The sequence below is a fragment of the Crinia signifera genome, chromosome 5 (genome assembly GCF_055691185.1).
Source record: "Crinia signifera chromosome 5, ASM5569118v1, whole genome shotgun sequence".
Classification (NCBI taxonomy): Eukaryota; Metazoa; Chordata; class Amphibia; order Anura; family Myobatrachidae; genus Crinia; species Crinia signifera.
Window position 1 is genome coordinate 105,392,176 of NC_139221.1, and position 24,582 is coordinate 105,416,757.

Consider the following 24,582-nt stretch of genomic DNA (forward strand, 5'->3'; position numbering starts at 1 on the left):
GCTCAATCTACTCCCTTTATAGTCAAGGGGCATTCCTTTTATGCATCCCTTTTATTACATCCAGAGAGTAATCAGTAGTAAATCAATCTAAAGGTGCCCATACACATGCCGATAATCACATACGTTTTGAACTTTTAAAGTTCAAAACGCATTGCATTGGCTTTAATCGCACCGTGTACCTGCGGGCATGTGATGCAATGCTATGCACGTCCCCGCGGGTACAATATTGTAAAGCACAAAAAGTATCTGCAGGCAGTACTTTTTATGCTTCATTGATTCGCATCAGTTTTGGAGTACATGCGATGCGATGTACATTACAGACTGCATACCTCCCAACATGGCCCTCTCCAGGAGGGACACATTGCTCTGTTTCTGGACTTCCCTCATAATGTATGATTGCCATCACCTGTTTCACACAAATTAATTGATTAGAAAGGTGCTTCAACACAGGTGCTGGCAATCGTTAATTAAGGGAGAAGTCCAGAAACAGAGCAATGTGTCCCTCCTGGAAGTGGAAAGGGTTATGTTAGGAGGTATGCAGACTGTTAACTTAAAAAGAAAAAAGGCTGAAATTGCATCGAATCGCACCCACTTCAAGTGCCAAAATCGCATAGCACCTTGAAGTTCAAAACGCACTGCACTCTGACATCGGTGCGTGTATGGGCACCTTAACTGCAAAACATGCTGTACGAGTTGTCCCATGTAATGCGCATGTGGTGTCTTGCGCTTACCCCTGGGGATAATGAACTCCAGCCTCACCGGCTACGCACATATGCGCCAGTAAGTACTCCCTGACAGGTCTGGGGAACGCGTTATGCGTCATTGCTAAGTGTATCGCCCTACACGGCTAGGAGATAGGAGGATTCGGCGACGCCGCAGTAACTTCCGTAAACACAAATACAACTAGGACGTCCATGCCACAACCAACATGGCGCCCCGAGATCGGCCGCTCCCCCTGTTTACGTTTAGCACGCTAACGCACGTCACCACGCAGCCCCGCCCACAAACGCGCAGCTAATTCACCAAAGCGGGAAGACGGTGAACCTTGTCCTTACGAATCGTATCCCCCCCTCCCCTGGCCATCATCAGGAGTGCGCGCACCGACACTAGCATAGAGGGCGGGGCCTCCGTACTGCACAGGGACGAGCTCCTCCCCTCCTGTGTGGCTGCTGCACGGCCTGGATGTTTACATGGGGGCCGCTCCCCCTTCTCTCTAAACCTCGCTCTGCTACTGCTGTCACAGCCTGGACCGCGGCCGCGCGGTGTCTTGGCGGCTCCTCCTCCTCGTTGGGAACACGTCACTGGCTCCGCGCGGGGTCGATATTGTTGCCATAGAGACCGCGGCCTGGCCGGGCGGAGCGCTGGCCGGGACATGCTGAGCATGCAGCGGAGAAAGCCGGAGGACGGGGATGTATCGCGAGCGAGCCAGTGCAGCGAAGTGCGCTTCCCGGGGCCCCGGCCCATGCGGCTGCTGGAGTGGAAAGTGTCTACCGGGATGTCCATTCAGATCGGTTCCGTATTGGCCCTGGGGGCCACTATCCCGGGGGCTGAGGCCAGAGAGCCCCGTGGGCCGGAGGCCGGGAGGCCGCACAGAGCGCCTGAGAGGAAAGTCAAGTCGGACCGGGCCGGAGTCGTGCTGGAGCTGTGTGTGAAGCCAGGACAAGTCATCTCTGCTGGGTAAGTGTTGTGCGGGGAATGGGGCGGCTGTGTGCGGCAGCGTGCTGCTCTCTCTCCCTCCCAGCGTGGGGATCCCCTTTGGCAGCCAGCGTCTGTGTGTACCACTACTTGTGTTGAGTCAGCCCTGCGGTGAGTGGCCAGGCTCTGCTCATGTCATGTGTGTACACTGCAGGAAGTAACTGGTGCAGTGCTCCCATCACTGCTAGTAGTCCCAGCATGGATACTTTTTCCCCAGATACAAATTCTTAGCCTGTGGATGGAATAGACTAGAGTTGGACTATTTAGTCCATACAAACTGCAGGGTCCTGTTGTTCATATTGACTGAACTTTGTCTATTTGAGTATTTCAATTAACTGCCAATCAAGCATTATTTTAACTAGTATTTTAATTAGTGTGGTATTTTGTCATTTGTATGTGATTTATTAAATTATTGTGTAAACTATATTGATTTATATACCAAGCACCTAGTGGTATTGTTCTCCATTTTTGTCCAAGCATGGATGTCTCCTCAGTGTGCTGGAGCAGTGCCTCACCTGTCATATATTTGACTTAAGTACTTTTATAAAATCTCTGTTATTAGTTATTGTCAGGTCTTCGAATCATATGTTTTGTGTGTCTAATCTTGATTTTAGTAATATTTTCGAACTGCTTAGAAGGTTAAATATGTGTGATGCCAATGTCTTCCTAAAGGCTCATACACACTGAGCGATTTTACTCTGAATACAGCTCAGTTTTGTTGTTTTGAGCTGCTTTCAGCTCAAAAGTAATGTGTATAGGCCAGCGATGTGCATCATCCCCGTCGGCCACCGCTCATCTGGTATTACCAGCAGACAAGCAACAGGCTTTCCATAGCATCCACCCCAGGGAAAAACACTTATGGGGCATAAACACGTAGCGATGCTAGATCACTCAGAATGCTTGAACATGATCGCTCCACACACAGCGATGTTTCAACGCTGTGCGCTGAGCGATTTGTCAGGGCCAGTGTTCTCTCGTGAGAACACTGGCCATGACTGATTAATATTCAGCGTGCTGGATATTAATTGTCAGGTGATAGCGACACATGGGGCCACACATCGCTATCGACCCAACACACGGAACGATGTAGGTGCATTTTCTAAGCGAACTCCAAATACCTGTATGCATTGTTAACTATCTAGTACAGGCATGTCCAACGTTGGCCCTCCAGATGTTCTGAAACTACACATCCCAGCATGCTTTGCAATAGTTTAGCATTCTCTAATAGCAAAACTGTGGCAAAGCATGCAGGGATGTGTAGTTTCACAACATCTGGAGGGCCAACGTTGGACATGCCTGACGTAATGTGTACCCAGCGTTACTTTTTTTAATGCCAGTGGGTCATCTGCTTAATGCTGCTTTCACATGGCAAAATGAATGTTCGTACTGGGACTTTGAAACGGGTCAGTCCCAGCGCAAACCTGCATTTTGGGCTGTTCACATCCCCACAGTGAACCAACATTATTGCTGATGTCATCCTGGGGTGCGACAGGGAGGCGGCGTGTCATCGGGGACAGGGGAGGAGGCTGTCCGCTGTTCCAAGCGCTGCCTCCTCCATAGTGTGAACAGGGAAAGTAGTGGCTCGACCCTTTCACACCGCCAAGCAACATGGCAATGAACCGGTAAGAACTCTGCTTTCGTATTGCCACCCATTTTATGAACACGGTAACCCCTTTCACATCGAACTAATTACCGAGTCAGAACGGCTTGTACCCGGTAATTAGTTGCGATGTAAAGGGGGTATAAGAGAACAATTTATTTAACTCCACAGCAGTAGACTGTAAGCTCCTTTAGAGCAGGGCCCTCTTCCCTCCTGTTCTGACAGCCCTCTTCTTGAATTTCAATTACAGCTCTTACCTACCATCTATACCCGTATCTCTTCTCACTTGTGTTCATTAATGTCTTCCACCTTGCCTCTGGTAACATGTAGACTGTTCCGCTACATCTCTGCTGTATTGTGGATTAAAAATGCTTGCTACTAATTGTTCCTTGTGCTCAATTTTTTTATTCTTCAGTTACAGTCCTGTTTAGTTCTGTGTACCCTGTGTTATCCTAACAGGTGCCCTATGTTCAATGCTGCAAACCTCTTGTGGCACCTTGTAAACATAACAATAACATACCAAGCACTAGTGGATGGTGGAGGTGGGGGGGGGGGGGTTTAGGATGACCTACAGACACATTTTACTAACTAATATTATTTTTGTTTTTCTATAATTCTCAATCAGTAACTTTTGGCCTGTGGGTGCCATTTTCCATTGTTCTAGGCATTGGGTTGCAGTCATATGGCTGGTTGATTAGATAATTGCACGAACGAGCAGGTGTACAAATACCTAATAGTCACCTGAATGTAAAAGCTAATGTATTTTATTTTTATGGGAGATGTTCGCATTAGTTTCAGGTGTACATAAGAGGCCACACCTTGTTTGTTTTTATTTCAGAATGTTCTGTTTAAAATAGACCTTGTGCCTAATGCCTAAGCTAATGTTACATGTAATTATTTATTATCTAAAGTCAAGTTATATATTTTTAAAGGTACTTGTGTAGTTTTACGGCGCCAGTACGTCTGAGTCCCCTTGCGGGGCTCGCTTCGCTCGCCCACGCTGCGGGTTCGGTGGCTCGCTACGCTCGCCACGCTATTTAAAATCAACTCCATGCCAACATGGATAGTGGAGGTATGAGCTATCCATGTTGGCATGGAGTTAAGTTACTTTTTTTAACATAGTTTGTGGCGAGCGTAGAACCCGGAAGTAGCACGGCGCCGTGAAACTACACAAGTACCTTTTTAAATTCTGGATATTTGGGGGGGGGGGGGATTCAGTAGTTCTGCCATTCATGTGCCCAGCAGCCTCCTGATATGCAAGACACTATGGGGGTTATTCTAGTCCATTCTTTCTGACAAAATCCTTCTTAGATGGACAAAACCATGTGCACTTCGGGTGGGGCAGGTGTAACTTGTGCAGAGAGAATTAGATTTCGGTGGGGTTTTTCTTCAAAGTGAGATCTATATTGAAGTGTAAAATCATGCAGTCAGTAACTCACCCAAATCTAATTCTCTCTGCAAATGTTACATCTGCCCCCCTGCAGTGCACATGGTTTTGTCCATCTAAGAAGGATTTTGTCAGAAAGAATGAACTAGAATAAACCCCTATATGTGCAAACTTGTCACTTTGGGCATCCAATCATTAGTCTGGACTCTCAAAGTAGGACTTAACCCTACCTGTTTGGGTGCGACCTGTGGGGTTTGCATGTGCACCCATTGAATTGTGAGAATTGTGTTCTTGTTTAGACCCGAAGCTTAGATGCCCCCCAAGAGCAGTATGTCTGTAACTACAGTTTGATGAGGCTGTTGCTTCCTATTCAATACCTTTGGTAAAAAAAAAGGATGCATAGCAAAATAAGTCTATAGCTATTTACATTTCTTCTTATACACTTCCCTTTCACATCGCAAATCTCACCCGGGATTTGAACACTGGTCCGACCCAGGAGCAACCCGGCATTTGTGAAGGTTTAGCTACCTACAACGACTATACCTATATAAGCCAGGTCGATGATTGGAGCGGCGGTGCATAATGGGGGGCTGAGGCAGTATTTAAAGCTGCCACTATCTTCAAGTGCTGCCTCCTCCATACCTGTTCATACTGCACAGCAACCTGGGTCCGACCCAGGATTAACCCTTTTAACCAGGTTTGGAATGCTGGGTTGCAGGACTCAGGAAATTCAAAAAGGCGCTCTTGCATTGCACAGCGATCTGGGTTGACCCGGCAACAACCTGGGATTGGCCCTGGTTATTTTGCAATAGGGTAGGGCAGTGATGGGTAACCTTGACACCCCAGCTGTTGTTGAACTACACATCCCAGCATGCCCTGCATCAATTCGAGCATGGCCAAATGGTAAAACTGTAGCAGGGCATGCTAGGATGAGTAGATCAACAACAGCTGGAGTATCAAGGTTAGCCATCACTGGGGTAGGGGGTTTGTCGTGTGTTAAAATAAGAGCAATATGGTTGTTGTTTTTATGCAATTTAAGCTCATCTAAATGTGATTTGTTTGTTTTTTTGTTTTTTCTTGTATTATGTGCGTTTTCACAAATTATTATTTTTTGTGGGGAGATGTCCTTTTGCTGTCGCCATTTCATGCCCCTTTCAGACCGCACCAAAAAAACGGTATTTTGCAGATTTTTTATCGTTTTAAAACGGTAACATGTGCGGTCTGAATGGTTCAGAGTGATTTTACCGTTTCCAAAAAAAATAAAGTTTTTTGGAAACGGTAAAAAAGCAGGTTCCTACCCATTTCAGACCTAGGGGGTCCCTGCAGTGTATCTTGGATCAGTGGCGGGATCCCTGCAGGCGATGAAAACTAGTAGTTCTCACAGGTGCCCTGTACACCCAGCGTCTCTCAGTCATAAGAGCAGTGCGGGATCCCTAGCAGCATCTCTCGGGCACTTGTGTGCGGGGCACTGAGGGTGGGTACTGCTGGTGGTGCTGTGGGAAGCTCGCAGCAGCAGGGTGTATGGATAGAGCAGGTTTATGCTAAAGAGGGCAGGGGCGGAGGCGGTGGCAGAGGAGCTGCTGCACTGTGTAGGGTGAGTGAGGGGGTTGGATCCATCTTGAAATCACTTTGAAAGTTAAGGTGGGAATCAGGTGAAGTTTCTGCGCACCGTGCCTGGCATGCCGCTGCCCCCCAGCCCTGTGTGAGGGCGCTTGATGGGCAGTGACTGGACGGGTACCTGACCATGAGATGTGGGGTGCTCTGCGTGTGGGTCACTGTACTCGGGGCGCTGCAGCGGGCGGGGGGGGGTTGGATGGACAGCTTAATCATCCCGGGACCACCGTGGAAATCTAACCTGTCCCTGGGATCGGACTGGAGCTACCACCTGCTGGGAGCTGAGGAGGCGAGCTGGGACAGGCAGCTCAGGCTGGGCTGCGAGCGGCTGTCTGCCCTGTCCCAGCTGGTGTACCTGCAGCTCAGCTCCCGCAGTCGGCTCACCGTTCTCACCGTCAGGCTGCAGGTCCCGGAGCGGGCGGTCGCGGCTGCTACCTTCAGCATTAGGCTGCGGGAGCCCGATGTGGACGTGGTGTACGGAGCTCTTCCCGGGATGTCTCGCTGCCTCCCTGCCCTCCTCCGTAATGCTTTCACACCGCAAACCTGCTTTAGACCAGGTATTTACATGCGATGTGCAAGGGGTTAAACTTGCTCTGACCCGTTTAAAAAAAAAATAATAATTTTTTAAATACTTGGTCTAAGCAGGTTTTGGGGTGTGAAAGCAGCATCATGTGCAGTTAAGTTTTCTCCTTCATGTACATGAATTGAAACTGTGACTACAGTCATTCAACAATATTTATACAATATTTGCCTTTTCTTACGTTTGTCTTGTCAGTATAGCTTCCTGAGTTGTCATAGAAAAGCATAAAATGCACAGATGCAGCAGGCTGTTAAATTAATATTAAACATAAACACCGTTTTATATGCGTTTTAGCTAACCAATTGCAAATGCCAGCAAATATGTAGGTTAAGGGAGCAGTTGCTAAACTAAATGCAAAACACATACTGTTTCTGCTCCCATCTGTATATCTGCTGTCTCTGGAGAGAAGGATGAAAGAGACAGGTTTTTGTTTTCCTCCTGCGTTTGTTATGTAGTAAACAATAAGAGGCAGGGGGCGGGTCTGCAGCTGAACACTGCCATGTGCTACTCCAGGGAGAAGCACAAATGCTGCCTTTGCTTCCCTCATGTTCTCATGCTGTGGCTTTTAGTTGAATTCAATAAATGCCACATGTAAGCTGCCAATGTAAAGAATAAAAAAAAAAATCTAAATTTACTGGCATATATTCATATACCTTATCTATCTATCTAATCTTGTGTGTGTGTGTGTGTCTGTGTATATGTGTATATATATATATATATATATATATATATATATATATATATATATATATATATATATATATATATATATATATATATATATATATATATATATATATATATATATATATATATATATACACACTCTCTATCTATCCTGGGAAACAGACTGATGTTCTCCCTAGGATCTTTTCCTTTTACAGTCGGTGGTGATGAGGAAACTCATCAAGAAGTTAATAATAATGTTAGTTACATGGCACTATTCTCCTAATAGGACTCAAACTTATCAGAATCCGCTTTATTGGCCAGGAATATTTGTATATACTAGGAATTTGATTTGGATTGCTGTGCAACAGCCGGGTAGGTAACGGTTCAACAGTGGACAGTACAGATATACATGAACACATACAGGTATCTTGGGGAAGGTGATAACATGTACAGGGGGGGACACAGGAACATATACCTGCCGAGCTGCACAGCGCCTAGGCAGCCATCCGCGGCGCCACAACAGCCAGGTAGGTAACAATATAAGGGGAGACACGGGAGTACATATGGCTGAGTGCACAGTTCCTAGGCAGCCGTTAGTGGTGCCATCTTAATCATGCTGCTCGCGGGCAGCAGCAGAAGGGCTCAACAGTTCATCTCCATACAGGACATATAGTGCCACTATAAAATCACATACAAAATATAGCATTGAGTATATATATTTAATGCATATGTTAGATCCTCTTCTAAAAAGCCCTTTGATTTCAATTCATCCCTGGATCCTTGCAATACAAAACACCTGGATGATAATGTTGCTTCCAAATTCTGTTCAGTAAAACGATGAAAACTTTATCAATGCTAATTTTAAGTGTACAATATGCTGCTTTAAATGTGGCAGGGAGTATATTCCTTCTAGCTCACAGTATTATGTAAGCTGTTCCCTGGTGGGCAGGCACGTTGCTGCTAAGATGCGCTTACCAGTCCATTGTGTATCTGATGCGGACGCTGGTATACGAACTGATTTTATTTAATTTTATTAACTATTTCTTATATACAATAGGAGACAGTGATACATCAAAGTAAGTATTTACAGACAGTCAAAAGGTATGAGTGTCCTGCTCACAAGATATAGGAAAATATGATAGATATTCTTTATTACATCAAGTCTACCAGAATGCAAAGCTATACAGTGACCCTGATACAGTGACCCAGCAGTTTGGGCAGCGGTCAGGAGGATGAAAAGTGGGAAAAAGAAAGATGTTTGTGGCCTGTACTGTGGGGATGTGATTGGATAGGAAAGGTATATGAAGGTTAAGCAGCTGCTTCTCAAATTTGATAAGCTTGCCTGAAGAGGTGAGTTTTTCAGGGAAAGCTTGTAGGTCTGGAGACTGGAGGAGAGTCTTATTGTGCATGGGAGAGCATTCAACTGACTGGTTACAGCCTGAAGAAAGAAAAAAAGAAATGTACCAGCGCTGGCTGAAAATATATATATATATATATATATATATATATATATATATATATATATATATATATATATATATATATAATCAGAACGGTATCCTGTACAATAAATATAACATTTCTATAAAAGCTGTATTATTTATAGCTTAGTATATTTATCAATATAAAAAGGGGGGTTACAATAAAATATTGGACATTCAATATGCATCACAATAGTATTATCAGGCATGTATTGGTATATTACCACACGGACATCTCAGATGTAAGTCCCATTGGAGCAGGTGACCAGGTGGCCAATGACAGTCCCAAAAACAGAGTCCAGTTGTTGTATTGGTTTCTCTGGTAGGGATGATGGTAAACCTGGAGGATGGATGTAAATTCCAGTCGCTGCCTCGGATTGTAGGTCCGGATGGGAAGGTGCAATTGCACTGGAGAGTCCGTTTGAGCCTGAAATTCCCCTGGCTTGTATGGATGCGTTTTAGAATGTGGTCCAATCTGTAAAAAGGGGGTTTGTGGATGGGCTCAACGCGTTTCTCTGGGTCCAACACCCAGCTTCTTCAGGAGCAGAGTACTCAGGCAGCGACTGGAATTTACATCCATCCTCCAGGTTTACCATCATCCCTACCAGAGAAACCAATACAACAACTGGACTCTGTTTTTGGGACTGTCATTGGTCACCTGGTCACCTGCTCCAATGGGACTTACATCTGAGATGTCCGTGTGGTAATATACCAATATATGCCTGATAATACTATTGTGATGCATATTGAATGTCCAATATTTTATTGTAACCCCTCTTTTTTATATTGATAAATATACTAAGCTATAAATAATACAGCTTTTATAGAAATTATTTTGGTACTTGTTTCCTAGCACGGCCACACCGATTCAGATCGGGGTGGTCGTGTCGGAAAAATCGGGTCCATCGCATGCGATGCGATCGACGCGACCGACCGATTTTTGACCCGATTTTTTTCATTGAATCCAATGTAAATTGGGTCCCTGGGACCCAATTTTACATTGGATTCAATGAAAAAAATTCCCAACCCCCCCAAATTTAAGCGCGTTAACCCCAGCCCACAATAGACGCCAACCCGAAGCGTGGCGAGCGCAGCAAGCCCGCGAAGGGCGGCGGTACGCGTCCTCCGACCTTTTCATGCCCTACTATCCACGTCGGCGTGGAGTGAGAATAGAATAGTGTGGCGAGCGCAGCGAGCCACCGAGCCCGAAGCGTGGCGAGCGGACACGGATACCTTCACAGGTAAACGCGTCCCTTCGCGGGCTTCACAGGTGTCCGCGTCGCCACGGACACCTGTGAAGCCCGCAAGGGGACGCGTATAACTGTGAAGGTATCCGCGTCCCCTCGCGGGGCTCGCCACGCTTCGGGCTCGGTGGCTCGCTGCGCTCGCCACACTATTCTATTCTCACTCCACGCCGACGTGGATAGTAGGGCATGAAAAGGTCGGAGGACGCGTACCGCCGCCCCTCGTGGGCTCGCTGCGCTCGCCACGCTTCGGGTTGGCGTCTATCGTGGGGTGACGACGGGGACATCTATAATGTGAAATGGGTCATATTGGCCCATTTCACATTTTTTCACATTTTTACAGCATTTCAATGTTAAAAAATATTTTAACATTGAAGCCTATGCAAAAATCGGGTGCATCGCGTCGCATCGCGTCGGGACCAATGTTAATGGTCCCGACCGACGCGATGCCCCCGATATTTTACCTTTCCCGACAAGATTTCAATGTTAAAATATTTTTTAACATTGAAGCCTATGGAAATATCGGGGGCATCGCGTCGGTCGCGTCGGGACCAATGTTAATGGTCCCGACCGACGCGATGCCCCCGATATTGTCTCCTAGCCGGCAAAATGGACCTGATTTCAAAAGAAATCGGGTCCATCGGGGGTAATCGTGTCCCTTAAGTAAGGGACACGATTACTTAAGATTGTGGCCGTGCTAGGAAACAAGTACCATTATTTTAATAAATTTATTGTACAGGATACCGTTCTGATTATATATATTTTTTCAGCCAGCGCTGGTACATTTCTTTTTTTCTTGCATTTCATTTCGGGACCTGACAAGTCCCAGTACCAGCTGCAGATAGTAGCGCACTGATCACCACATTTTTTTCTACACAGCCTGAAGAAAGTCAGAGTAATGAGTTTGGATGAGCAATGTAGATCTTGTGAGGAGCGAAGAGGTCGGGTTTGAAGATATTTTGAGATAAGAGAATAAATGTATGTTGGTGTGGTTTGGTTTATGGCTGTGTGTGTGTGTGTGTGTGTAAAAGTATTTTGTATTGAGTACGGTAGAATACAGGTAACCAATAAAGTGACTGACCGAGAAGCTTTGCAAAGGATGAACGTCTGGCTAGGAAGATTAGCCTCGCAACTGCATTCATGATGGACTGTAGTGTTGAGAGTCTGTATTGGGGAGTAATGCAATCAATGTGGGAGATGATTAGAGCATGGATTACAGTTTTAGCACTGCCTTGTGTAACATAAAGGCAAATTTTTAATGTGTTTTAAGTACATGTGGCATGATTTTGAGACCGATTGAAGTGTCCACTCTAGGCTTGTTTTACCGGGCGCCACATCCTGCCTGTTTGTATTACCTCTAAAGCCACCCTACCCTTTGAACACATTTCACTGTGTGCCCTTTGCTGCCCCCCCCCACCACACCGTTTAAGTACAGTCCTCTGCTGAGAGTGACGGGAGACTGGATGTGGCTGGAAGAGCTGACAGGCATTCTCAGCAGAAGAGGTGAGTGGCCAGTCAACCTGGCGGGGTACGGGATCTGGCTGGAACAGCAGACACACTGTTCAACCAGCCACATCCCGTCCCTCTTCTGCTGAGAGCGGCGTGTCAGTGTTTCCAGCCCCCTGAGCCTGCAACACTCCCTTTCTGGGAAATATCGGCATATATTGAATACTCCCCTACAGATGCAGGCACTCTCAGCGTGTCCAATGGCACGCCATCTGCTGGCGGATGGCGATCCAGTGGACAGTCGAGTGTCCATTGCTGAGAATGGGGTTTTGCGAGCGTCTTGGATGTGCTTGCGACCCATTTGCCGGCGCAGGCCGGCGATCAATGCTGCTTAGATAAGAGCGGCTCCATCTGTGTATCTTAACAGGCTTTTGTTTTAATAGCACAGGATGCATTATTATTTAAATCTAATTAGATTCAGTATATAATATAGTAAGGTATATAAATAAATCTTCCTCTAAGTATTAAAAGAAATTTATATAAAATGCTAAAATATGTATTTTTCCTTGAGGGTTGAACCCAAAACATAGATTTATAAGGTGTCATCATACCACTAGTCTATAACAACAACTGTCTCTTCATGCTCTAAATATCCCGTTGTAGTTATTTCAAATCTTAGTACATCTGCCTCTCCTGTTCTTGAAGCTGATGTGTTGGAAGCTGGAAAATGGGCCACCATGTATGGATTAACCATGGTGTTGTGGCAGAGGAGGAAATTAGATCTACAGCCATACACACTGGGTGATTTTTTTCAGCTGAAAGCCGGTCGGTTTACTAATCTGAGCAGCTTTCATCTAGAAAGTCACCCAGTGTGTATGGGGCAGCTGTGAGCGCTGCTGCATGCTCCCGCATTATCGCCAGCTGCCGTTGCTCATTTCCAGCAGATGAGCGAAGGAATGAACGGCTTTCCATAGCGTCCTGCTATGTACAGTCGTCCACCCCTCAGGGAAAATCACGGCGAAAAATGCTTAATGTGTATTCCCCGAGTGTTTTTCAGCCCAGCGATTTTACCCATCATAGTTGCCCAGTGTGTATGGACCTTATAACCGGATACACACTGGTGCTATGTTGGTAAGATATAATGTTTCTGGCCAATACAAAACCACATCTGTTGGACTATCTACTGTGTACACTTGATTTGCGGTTGCCCGCTGAAGCTAGTGATTTAAGATTTGATAAGATGCGCATTAAACCTGATGATGATTATGGCGACTGCTGCATAATTAATAAAGGGTGGCGCAATATGTTGCTACATATTTCATTACATCACTCAAGATCTACCCAGGTTCCAATATGTTGGCCCAATATGGCTCATCTGCTCGGTACACATCACTCCGGTGTGTACCCAGCTTTACACTTAATACAGACATGTACCTTTAGCTATTACAGTACAAGTTATGATACAATACAAAACAAGTCCCATCATGCCTTGCACAGTTTTGTTATTAGAGAATGCTAAAACATGGCATGCTGGGATGTGTAGTTTCACAACAGCTGAAGGGCCAATAGTTTGGACATGCCTGCCTTAATAGCTAGACCGGGAAGTAGCTTGGAGCTGATTATGTTCTGAAGTTGGCACAACAAAGAGAGTGCAGATTTATCTAGCTTCAATCTCCTCTGACCCATTTTAAGTTATGTAGTACTTTATGATCTCTGAATGGTCAGGAGTAGCTTGTGTAGGTGTGAGATTCCTTTTGAACAAATAATTTTTAGTTACAATATGCATTATGGTGACATTAAAGATCAGAGGAATTGTTTTAGTAGAACCACAGTCATAGTATTAAGCCTTTGAGTTCCAAGTGAATTTCTCAAAATTGGTGTAAAAATTGCCAAATAAACATTTTTATTCATAATTTTTACCTTTTTATATAGGAAATATGATCTTTATTTACATATTTTTTATTTGAATTTATATAAGAAATGCGAGAGACGCTGTTATTTTTAGTGGATAATTTGCACATTGCTCACAGAGATGGGGTTAATAGGGTTAACTAATACTGTATATGTGCTATAGTAACTTGTAATACCTTAGAGCCACCACATGATGTCACTGGAACTTTACAGATACTTTGGTCTTCACGAATTGTAGCAAAGTGTTGACTCCAGGCACAATTCAACTCTGAGCAACTAGGTATTAAACATTAGAGACCTGTAGCAGTAAGCATACCTTCCGGCATGACCCTCTCCAGGAGGGACACATTGCTCTGTTCCTATACATTCCTCTGAAGCTGTGTACACACGGAGCAATATGATCGCTGGACAATTATTGTGTCCCTTCTGGAGAGGTTTTTGTTGGTAGGTATGGTAAGTGTTCTGATTAAAAAAATCTGAATAAAATGCAGGCTCTGTAGCAATCTGCTACTGCTGTGCTGCCTGAAGGTTGAGGGCTACTTCAGATTATGCAGTGTTAACCCAGGTCCAACAAGCCACAGGTATAAGATAAAGGCAGCTCTTGTTCTTGTTAAATGTAGGGTATTCCATACAGCTGTTATAACATTTTGGCTGTCAGAAGATGTAGTAGCTCTTTAGTACTGACAGGTGTGGGGCCAAGATGGCTGTGGCTTGCTATGTACATCTTGGTGTTCATTTTTCATACCTCTGGGAGGTCAGTGCAAGGGAAGTGTGATTAGGGTGCAGTTCTGCAGCAGCAACAATTTCTGCATTTGCTTTCAATCGCACTCTATAAATGATTTTACACTGGAAGAGCTCTTTTTGGAGTGATGTCTACTATAACCCATTCAAACAGCCTTATTTGGAGGGTAGCAGTCTGAGGGGAATGCTTGTGCCAAACTCTGAAGATTATATTTCATGTCTGCCTGCGTAGCGCAAAAGTCATGCTATTGAAATGATTGGCTGACTAATGCCACCTCTATAAGTCAATCTCTGCTGGCCTTTTATAAGAGCAGTTATGTCATGCAACACAAAAGTCTTATTGCTTTTGGTGTACTGAGATAGCCTTAGAACACACTATTTACAGTGTTGGGGGGTTGTACCCGCGCACTGAATCTTTGGGCTAGCTGCCGCACTTAACGGATGACTAATCCGATGGGTTTTAATTGCAGAATATTTGTTGGTTTAGTGCTGCGCTCCGCCCTTCTTATGGTTGAAATGAATGTAGAATTAATGAATAAACCGTGGATGTTAATTCAAATAAAATGAAACTTTACTGGTAATTTCTAAAGTAAATGAAATGATGCTAATAATCAGTACAATGATTCAATTATTCCATCAATGAAATCAATCAAGTGAAATGAAACAAAATGAAACAAAATAAAATAAGGTGTAGATAATAAAACAAAACAAAACAAAAACAAAAAGTCAATATGTAGGGACCAGGGACTCGGTATTTAAACAAAGTTTGGTTCCTGTTGTAATGTCCTTCTTAGGATTTCTGTGTGTTCTCCGCACAATCACAGAGCAAGAATGGTGGATTTGGATGAATAGGTATAACAAAGAACAAAACACAAAAAGCAAAACCAGAGTCGTGAATGCTGCTGTGCATACACGTTACTGGTGATTCACGACCAGAGTCGTGAATGCAGCTGCAGAAAGCAATATGTGGGGAGGACAACCAGACCGCTAAAAACTAGGATTGGTGAACACGTACGAAATATAAAAAAGAAAAATGACGAGCACAATTTATCAAAGCATTTCAATGACTTCCATGACGGGGACCCCAGCTCACTGAGATTCACGGGCATCCAGACAGTAGAACAAAACTGGCGGGGGGGTGACTACCAAATGAAAATTAACAGACTTGAACTTAAATGGATGTACACTCTAAAAACACTCAGACCTAGAGGTCTTAATTTAGACAACGAGGTCAAAGCAATAGTAGGAAAAAAGTGAATTAATCGTTTGGTACTAAATTCCTGGGAAGGAAAATTAAATAAGACCATTATCAACTCATTTAAAATCGCAGCAGGCAGTAGTCAATTAAATGTTTACCACACGTAATTGTTCAATACAACACAACTGTTTACCATAACATTAGTGTTTCCCAAATATTTCCAAATTGAAACAATTACTGTAACAATCACGATATAACAGACTGACGAATGCTGCAGAGAATCATTCAAAAAAAGGAGGGAGGGTGTATTAAAGCGTCATACACGAAAACCCAATCACCAACCACTGATACTAACCAATGAGGAAACGACAAAGGGAAAGAGAGGGTTATTTAAAACCTGAATGGATACATTTACACTACGAATCTCCCTAGAAGAAGGCTACAAGGTAGCTGAAACGCGTTGGAGGAACTACTGACCCAACATTGCTAACACATCCCGCTAAACAGGCTGAGACGCCAGGACTTCAGAAGCAGAGACGCTGACAGCCGGCGTGTGCACACGCCAGACTGTAAACGTCAGCTACATCGTGGGACCGAGGCCGCCGCGAGCAGAGGTGAGTACGGGGAGAGGATAGCTGACTGTTGCAGGGAACCCGTAGAGAGGTGAAGCAGGCACAGCCGCGGACCATATCGGTATCCGTGGCGGTGTCCTGTGAACCTCCAAGACAGGGAGACTTCACAGTGAGTGCACCGCAGCACAGGGAGCAGTGTTAACGCGCTAGCCCCGAGTGCAAACGGTCCCACTGTATGAGTCTCCAGAAGTCCGGGCAACCTGCGGCAACAAGCAAACTCTTTCCCCCGAAAACCGGGCGCCGCTGACCACCAATGCGAAAGAGGTACCTGAAGATTCAACTGTAAAAAGGACTGTGTACACTCCCAGACTTTGTCAGCTAACGGGACGCCGTTTCTGACACACTGACACCTAGATTACTTTAACCGGACACCAATCACCAGTAACGTGTATGCACAGCAGCATTCACGACTCTGGTTTTGCTTTTTGTGTTTTGTTCTTTGTTATACCTATTCATCCAAATCCACCATTCTTGCTCTGTGATTGTGCGGAGAACACACAGAAATCCTAAGAAGGACATTACAACAGGAACCAAACTTTGTTTAAATACCGAGTCCCTGGTCCCTACATATTGACTTTTTGTTTTTGTTTTGTTTTGTTTTATTATCTACACCTTATTTTATTTTATTTTGTTTCATTTTGTTTCATTTCACTTGATTGATTTCATTGATGGAATAATTGAATCATTGTACTGATTATTAGCATCATTTCATTTACTTTAGAAATTACCAGTAAAGTTTCATTTTATTTGAATTAACATCCACGGTTTATTCATTAATTCTACATTCATTTCAACCATAAGAAGGGCGGAGCGCAGCACTAAACCAACAAATATTCTGCAATTAAAACCCATCGGATTAGTCATCCGTTAAGTGCGGCAGCTAGCCCAAAGATTCAGTGCGCGGGTACAACCCCCCAACACTGTAAATTCTAAAAAGACTAGGTACCGGCAGCAAGAATCCTTATGGGATTGACCGACATAAGAAACAACAGGCTAGAGAGGGCCAATGAAGCCTTCCTACCATTACTAGGAGAACGTCCCCCCCATGACATTAACAATTTCTGTGACACTTTTCTCAGATTAGAGAAACTCATAAACAAAGAAACCAGACTCTGGTGGGAGACGCAAACACTAAAATTGTATGACCAAAATTCAATCATCCCGAAAGGTTTGTGCATTAAGAAGACACCGACACATAACCTGGACGATGAGACATTCATGGCCAAATGGACAGACATACTAAAAAATTGCTCATCACAATTAATTAAATTAATTATTGACGACAATACAAAAAAACTGGGCGAAATAGAAACAGAAATTAATCAACTTGACAAAGACTTAGACCCCTTTAAAAGTGAACCAGAATTTATCACCCTATCAGAGCTAACCAATAAAAGACTTTTGCAAGGAGAGAATAAATTAATTGAAATAAAAAAAAAGAAAATCCTGAGAGACAAATTTGGGATCAAAACCACAGGGAAAATTACTAAACCCAAGAACAAAAGGCATACACTAATAAAAAACAGACCAGTCACCCCCAAAAAAAGTCCGATATACAAAAAATTGAATCTAACATATCAACAATATATGACCAAATTGCACACCAAACAATCGACAGAACCTATAGAATTCTCAGTTTATGACGACACACAAGAAAGTGTAGAAACGCCGACATTAGAGGAATCATTTTCAATATATGAGATAAGTGAACACTTGCACAAGGAAGAAGGGAACAGATACGCAACAATAGCCAGATTATCACTAGAGCAAGGGTGGGAGAACAGCGCCCTAACAGAGACCGCAAGCACACCTAAAACAAAAAATAACACAACAGATAAAACAGAATGTGCCACCCCAATTCCTCTTCTTTTTTTAGAGAAAAACCCACAAACAAAAAACATAACAGAGAGACAGCTAAGCAATACGGGGAAAAGAAAGCTAGGAATACTAGAAGAGGCTGCAGAGGTGGAGACAAACCCCAAAAAAACAAAACAACAACAGCCACAACAGCTTTAGGCAAGGGAATATTCAATTTAAGCAAAAGCGAATTAACAGACAATCACTTGAGACTTTTGGACAAAGGTTTAAAGTATGCACCCACCAACAAAATAGACAAATTTCAAACATATCTAGACTTACACAATTTTGCAAGAAAAGTAACTTTAAAAAAATATTTCGCCAACATTATACCAGCACCAGTAAGAAATGAACCCACAAGAGGTATTGATAACTACAGACACACTGAACTCAAACCCCCATCCAATTTTTACCCTAGTCACATGAAAGGCGCTCAGTTAGATGCATTCATCAAAATGGTCGAAAAAGAGATAGAAAATATAAATGACAAACCCAAATCTAATAACCTAACAAATAAAGAACAACAAGCCCTCAGAGACTTACAAGACAATAGGGGGATAATTGTTAAACCAGCGGACAAGGGAGGAGGGACTGTAATACTGGATAAGAGTGACTACCTCAAAGAGGCACATAGGATACTGGACGACACTAAAACTTACACAAAACTGACAGAGGACCCGACAATAAAATTCAAACACCAATTAGACAAACATCTCACAGCAGGACACCAAAAAGGAATTATTAACCAACAAGAATTAAAATTCATCCAGACACCACACCCAGTTATTCCAGTTTTTTATTACTTACCTAAAATTCATAAAAATCCCACAAACCCACCTGGCAGACCAATCATCTCTGGAATTAATTCACTAACCACCAATCTCTCAAAATACCTTGACACTTTTCTTCAGCCATACGTTCAGAAACAGAAATCATACATCAGGGACACCACACATATTCTTCAACTACTACAGAACATAGGATGGGAAGATGACATGTGGCTGGTAACATCTGATGTCACTTCCCTATACAGCATTATTGATCATGATCAGGGACTTGACAGCATACATTATCATCTATCTAAAGACGATTCCATAGAACAAGAACAGCTCAAATTCATTCTGGACAGTATCAACTTCATATTAAAGCACAACTATGTGTGGTTCGAGAACGACTTTTACCTACAGACCACCGGGACCGCGATGGGCACGAGATTCGCACCGGGGTACGCAAACCTCTTCATGAGTTGGTGGGAGGATCACCACATATGGGGAGGTGGCGGGCCCGGGGCGAATCTCGTGCTCTGGAACAGGTTTATTGATGATATTTTGTTTATTTGGAAGGGGGATGAGGAGTCACTAACACAATTTCTAACACATATGAACCAAAACAACAATAACCTGGTTTTCACTACAAATTACAGCAAACTCACTGTAGAATTTCTGGACCTCAACATTTTCATAGAGGACTGTACAATACACACAAAAACCTTCAAAAAAACTGTCGACGTAAACAGCTTCATACTTTCAAGCAGTTGGCATCACCCCAAATGGCTGCAGGGAATACCCAAGGGCCAATATATTAGAATCAAGAGAAATTGTTCAATGCAGAAAGATTTCATAGAGCAGAGTGCAGAACTGACTACAAGATTCAGGGAGAAAAACTATGACAAAGATCAATTGGGAACAGCACTGGAATCAGTCCACAAGATTGACAGAACAGAACTGCTGAAATATAAAAATAAAACTGACACCCCTTACCAAGAAACCCCATTCATCACTCAATTTTCACAACAATCCAGCACACTACATGGAATTCTAAAAAAGCACTGGCCACTACTACTAGAGGACGAGACTCTGGCAGACATTTTACCCAACCAACCTAAAATTGTGTACAAAAAAGCCCCTGACATAAGGCAAAAACTAGTGAGCAACCATATCCCACCCAAGAAACAGATCCAAACCACACTGACAACACAACCAAGCAATGGATTCTACTATTGCGGTACATGTGTAGGCTGTAGAAATCAAAACGTAAAATCCACTAAACCAATTGTAACCTTCATGTCTAATCAAACTAAAGAAACATATAACATAAAAAGCAGGATAACATGCAACAGCAAGGGGGTTATCTATCTACTAGAATGCAGCTGCAGAAAGCAATATGTGGGGAGGACAACCAGACCGCTAAAAACTAGGATTGGTGAACACGTACGAAATATAAAAAAGAAAAATGACGAGCACAATTTATCAAAGCATTTCAATGACTTCCATGACGGGGACCCCAGCTCACTGAGATTCACGGGCATCCAGACAGTAGAACAAAACTGGCGGGGGGGTGACTACCAAATGAAAATTAACAGACTTGAACTTAAATGGATGTACACTCTAAAAACACTCAGACCTAGAGGTCTTAATTTAGACAACGAGGTCAAAGCAATAGTAGGAAAAAAGTGAATTAATCGTTTGGTACTAAATTCCTGGGAAGGAAAATTAAATAAGACCATTATCAACTCATTTAAAATCGCAGCAGGCAGTAGTCAATTAAATGTTTACCACACGTAATTGTTCAATACAACACAACTGTTTACCATAACATTAGTGTTTCCCAAATATTTCCAAATTGAAACAATTACTGTAACAATCACGATATAACAGACTGACGAATGCTGCAGAGAATCATTCAAAAAAAGGAGGGAGGGTGTATTAAAGCGTCATACACGAAAACCCAATCACCAACCACTGATACTAACCAATGAGGAAACGACAAAGGGAAAGAGAGGGTTATTTAAAACCTGAATGGATACATTTACACTACGAATCTCCCTAGAAGAAGGCTACAAGGTAGCTGAAACGCGTTGGAGGAACTACTGACCCAACATTGCTAACACATCCCGCTAAACAGGCTGAGACGCCAGGACTTCAGAAGCAGAGACGCTGACAGCCGGCGTGTGCACACGCCAGACTGTAAACGTCAGCTACATCGTGGGACCGAGGCCGCCGCGAGCAGAGGTGAGTACGGGGAGAGGATAGCTGACTGTTGCAGGGAACCCGTAGAGAGGTGAAGCAGGCACAGCCGCGGACCATATCGGTATCCGTGGCGGTGTCCTGTGAACCTCCAAGACAGGGAGACTTCACAGTGAGTGCACCGCAGCACAGGGAGCAGTGTTAACGCGCTAGCCCCGAGTGCAAACGGTCCCACTGTATGAGTCTCCAGAAGTCCGGGCAACCTGCGGCAACAAGCAAACTCTTTCCCCCGAAAACCGGGCGCCGCTGACCACCAATGCGAAAGAGGTACCTGAAGATTCAACTGTAAAAAGGACTGTGTACACTCCCAGACTTTGTCAGCTAACGGGACGCCGTTTCTGACACACTGACACCTAGATTACTTTAACCGGACACCAATCACCAGTAACGTGTATGCACAGCAGCATTCACGACTCTGGTTTTGCTTTTTGTGTTTTGTTCTTTGTTATACCTATTCATCCAAATCCACCATTCTTGCTCTGTGATTGTGCGGAGAACACACAGAAATCCTAAGAAGGACATTACAACAGGAACCAAACTTTGTTTAAATACCGAGTCCCTGGTCCCTACATATTGACTTTTTGTTTTTGTTTTGTTTTGTTTTATTATCTACACCTTATTTTATTTTATTTTGTTTCATTTTGTTTCATTTCACTTGATTGATTTCATTGATGGAATAATTGAATCATTGTACTGATTATTAGCATCATTTCATTTACTTTAGAAATTACCAGTAAAGTTTCATTTTATTTGAATTAACATCCACGGTTTATTCATTAATTCTACATTCATTTCAACCATAAGAAGGGCGGAGCGCAGCACTAAACCAACAAATATTTTAGAACACACTATTGCCTATAGGGAGTTACATTTATCTCCCTAAATTTGTTTTTCTTGAATTTGGCAGATATCAATGATTACAATAAAAGTCCATTATGATACAAAAGTCAAACGATAACATTTCAGCAGAAATAGCCCATATTCCCATAAATATCCCATATAGCTTGCTCTCTTGCGCGCTTGTGCTCTCTTGCGCGGGATGATACGAGGGGTGTGCACTAGATTTCGAATGCACAAAGAGTATGTCATTTACAAACAAAGTGAACATTACATTTTTTTTTTTCCAAAGTATTCGCTAGAGCAGTGGTTCCCAACCCTCTTTCTCTCCTGTACCCCTTAATTAGGCTTTTTATTGATGAGTACCCCCTCCTCTCAATTTAAAATATAGACAGTACTTATGAGTGGAGTGGAAGTGAGCGCTATGCGTATCCTTATGCATGTCCTTATATTAAGGAGTAGCGGACAGAAATCGTGCCCTTCCGTGTCTGGCTGCTGTTAGTGGGAACCCTGGAGACAGTACACAAACACCTGTAGGATTAATGCCGCTGCTTCTTCCACCTGTGTCAGCGCAGGGCAGATGATTGCTGATGTCTGAGGGCAGCATGGGAAGCTCCCCGTGGATTGCTGGTCAGGCAAAAGCACCAGGAGACACTGATGATGCTGAAGACAGAACCGTAAGTGACAAAACATGGTTCTTCTCCATGGCAATGGGTCTTCTGCAATTGAAATACTTTTTTTCATCTTCCGCCATTACCAATATTATTTTCAAGTACCCCCAACTGGTATGCAGAGTACCCCAGGTTGGGAACCACTGCGCTAAAGAAGTCTTTGCAAAGTTGTATGTGCTCAAATCGCTTGGTGAAGCTGGTAAATGCTCGATGATGGTATCCCCTACAGTATCTGGGTGAGAAAATTCACCACTTGTGGACAGGTGGATTATTGTAATGGAACAGGGCACATTGACGTGAGTTCTTAGGTGGCGCCTGAAATGGATGTAGCAGGCAGCAGTCATTGGTTGTCAAAAGTACCCATTGACAGCACATTGCAGCATGAGTTGTACAGTAGCTATATGTCCAGTCTTGTCCACGAAAATCAGTGCGCTCAAGTCAGAAACTCTGTGGCATCCCTAACTGGGGTACAGTGGGCTGACTTTTGTTTTGGTCTCTGGGTCTAGGCCCTAATTCTGGTTGCTTCGCTCAGCTATCGAGTTATGCAACACCACCCATCGGGTGTGCAAATGCCCGCCCCTGCCGCCCAGCGAATATACGTGCCACACTGTGAATGGATGATTTGCATATACATCCAATCTAGGCTACCGCGCTGACCCTCTTGTAGCCATAGAAGATCATGGCACTCTCTCTGTCGAGCTCCATAAGTTTGTGAAAGTGAACATACTAACTTCTTCAGTGTGCAGTGCTGCCTATACCTGTATATGGTTCTGTGCCTTCACCTTTTACAAGAACTTAAGTGTCTCTGACTTAAGCACATACATACAATCATCAGGCCATTCTTCCGTTCTGGGTCGGACAGCCGTTCAATTGTATAGATGTGTACGCTGTCCCGTACGAGCGATAAACGGCCAAAAACGGTCTTGTCTGTCCATACTCGGTCGGTCGAAGGTTCATTGCTGTTTAATTTTCATTCGACCGTCCGGGTCCATATAGGAACAAAAGTGCAGTGTGTATGCATGTTCGATCAATATGATGGACGTTCTTGCGACTATACGATCCATTACTGCATGATCTCTCCTACGGCACAGCATGTAGTCACTCTCGGTTTATCATTGCATGATGGTTAACACCCCTGCTGCACAGGTACTTGTAGTGCCACGTAAAAAGATGTAGTCAGCTGGCAGGGTGACTAGAGACAGACATATGGCAAATAGCTGGGGTGTGCGTCAAGATGTAGTCAGCCGGTCTTTTTTTAATAAACCTTCTAGCCTGATTAATGTGGAGATGGAAATGATTTATTAATTATTGTAGCAATTCAGAGGCAGGTATTCAATGCAGCCGGCGAGGATTGCAGAAAACCAGCGATCCTCGCTGTTTAACCCCCCCCACCAACCGCTTGCTCTATTCAATGTTCTGGGGAAATCCTCGGCAAAAATTCCCCAAAACAGCGAGACCCGCGGCTAATGCAGAAAACTCGCTGTATTTAGCCGCGAGTCTCGCTGGTACTGGAGCCACATACGCCAATTCTCCCTCGCTCAAAAAATGGAGCGAGGGGGAATTGGCATATGAGGGGGCTGCGTTGAATACTGACAGGGTGAGTGGTGACAGCGAGCAGGAAGCTCTGCTCGCTGTCACCACTCGCCCACAGCATTGAATACCCCCCGATGTGTTTGCTCTCAGCTAAGTAGTTAGGCCAGTGGGTTTTTTGTTTTTGTTTTTTGAATTATGGCATAGAGTATCAGATTTATTTTCAAAAATAATAGTTTGTAATTGGGAAATGTATTTAAAAAATATGAAATTAAGTCAATTGTATTTATATGTGTTATCCCTCAATTATGTGATGAGGGACTAGATTTGCTTCTATTTTAACATATCATATGATAGTCAAAACCATTGCTGATGATTGCCAATTACACTCATCATTCATAATTTGAATTGGTCCTGAATCACCATTCCATGGCACCTCTGCTAGTATCCTGAGGCAACCCAT

At 43.7% G+C, this 24,582-nt stretch overlaps 1 protein-coding gene across 1 annotated transcript in view; it reads left to right on the plus strand.

Annotated features, from left to right (window-relative positions):
- The first annotated feature begins 992 nt into the window (after positions 1-992).
- CTDP1 (CTD phosphatase subunit 1) overlaps positions 993-24,582 on the plus strand; it is a 148,753-nt gene continuing 125,163 nt past the window's right edge. The window contains exon 1 of the mRNA XM_083187787.1: positions 993-1,677. Coding sequence (XP_083043913.1) covers positions 1,373-1,677 — 305 coding nt within the window. The 5' untranslated portion in view covers positions 993-1,372. The remainder of the gene's footprint in view (positions 1,678-24,582) is intronic.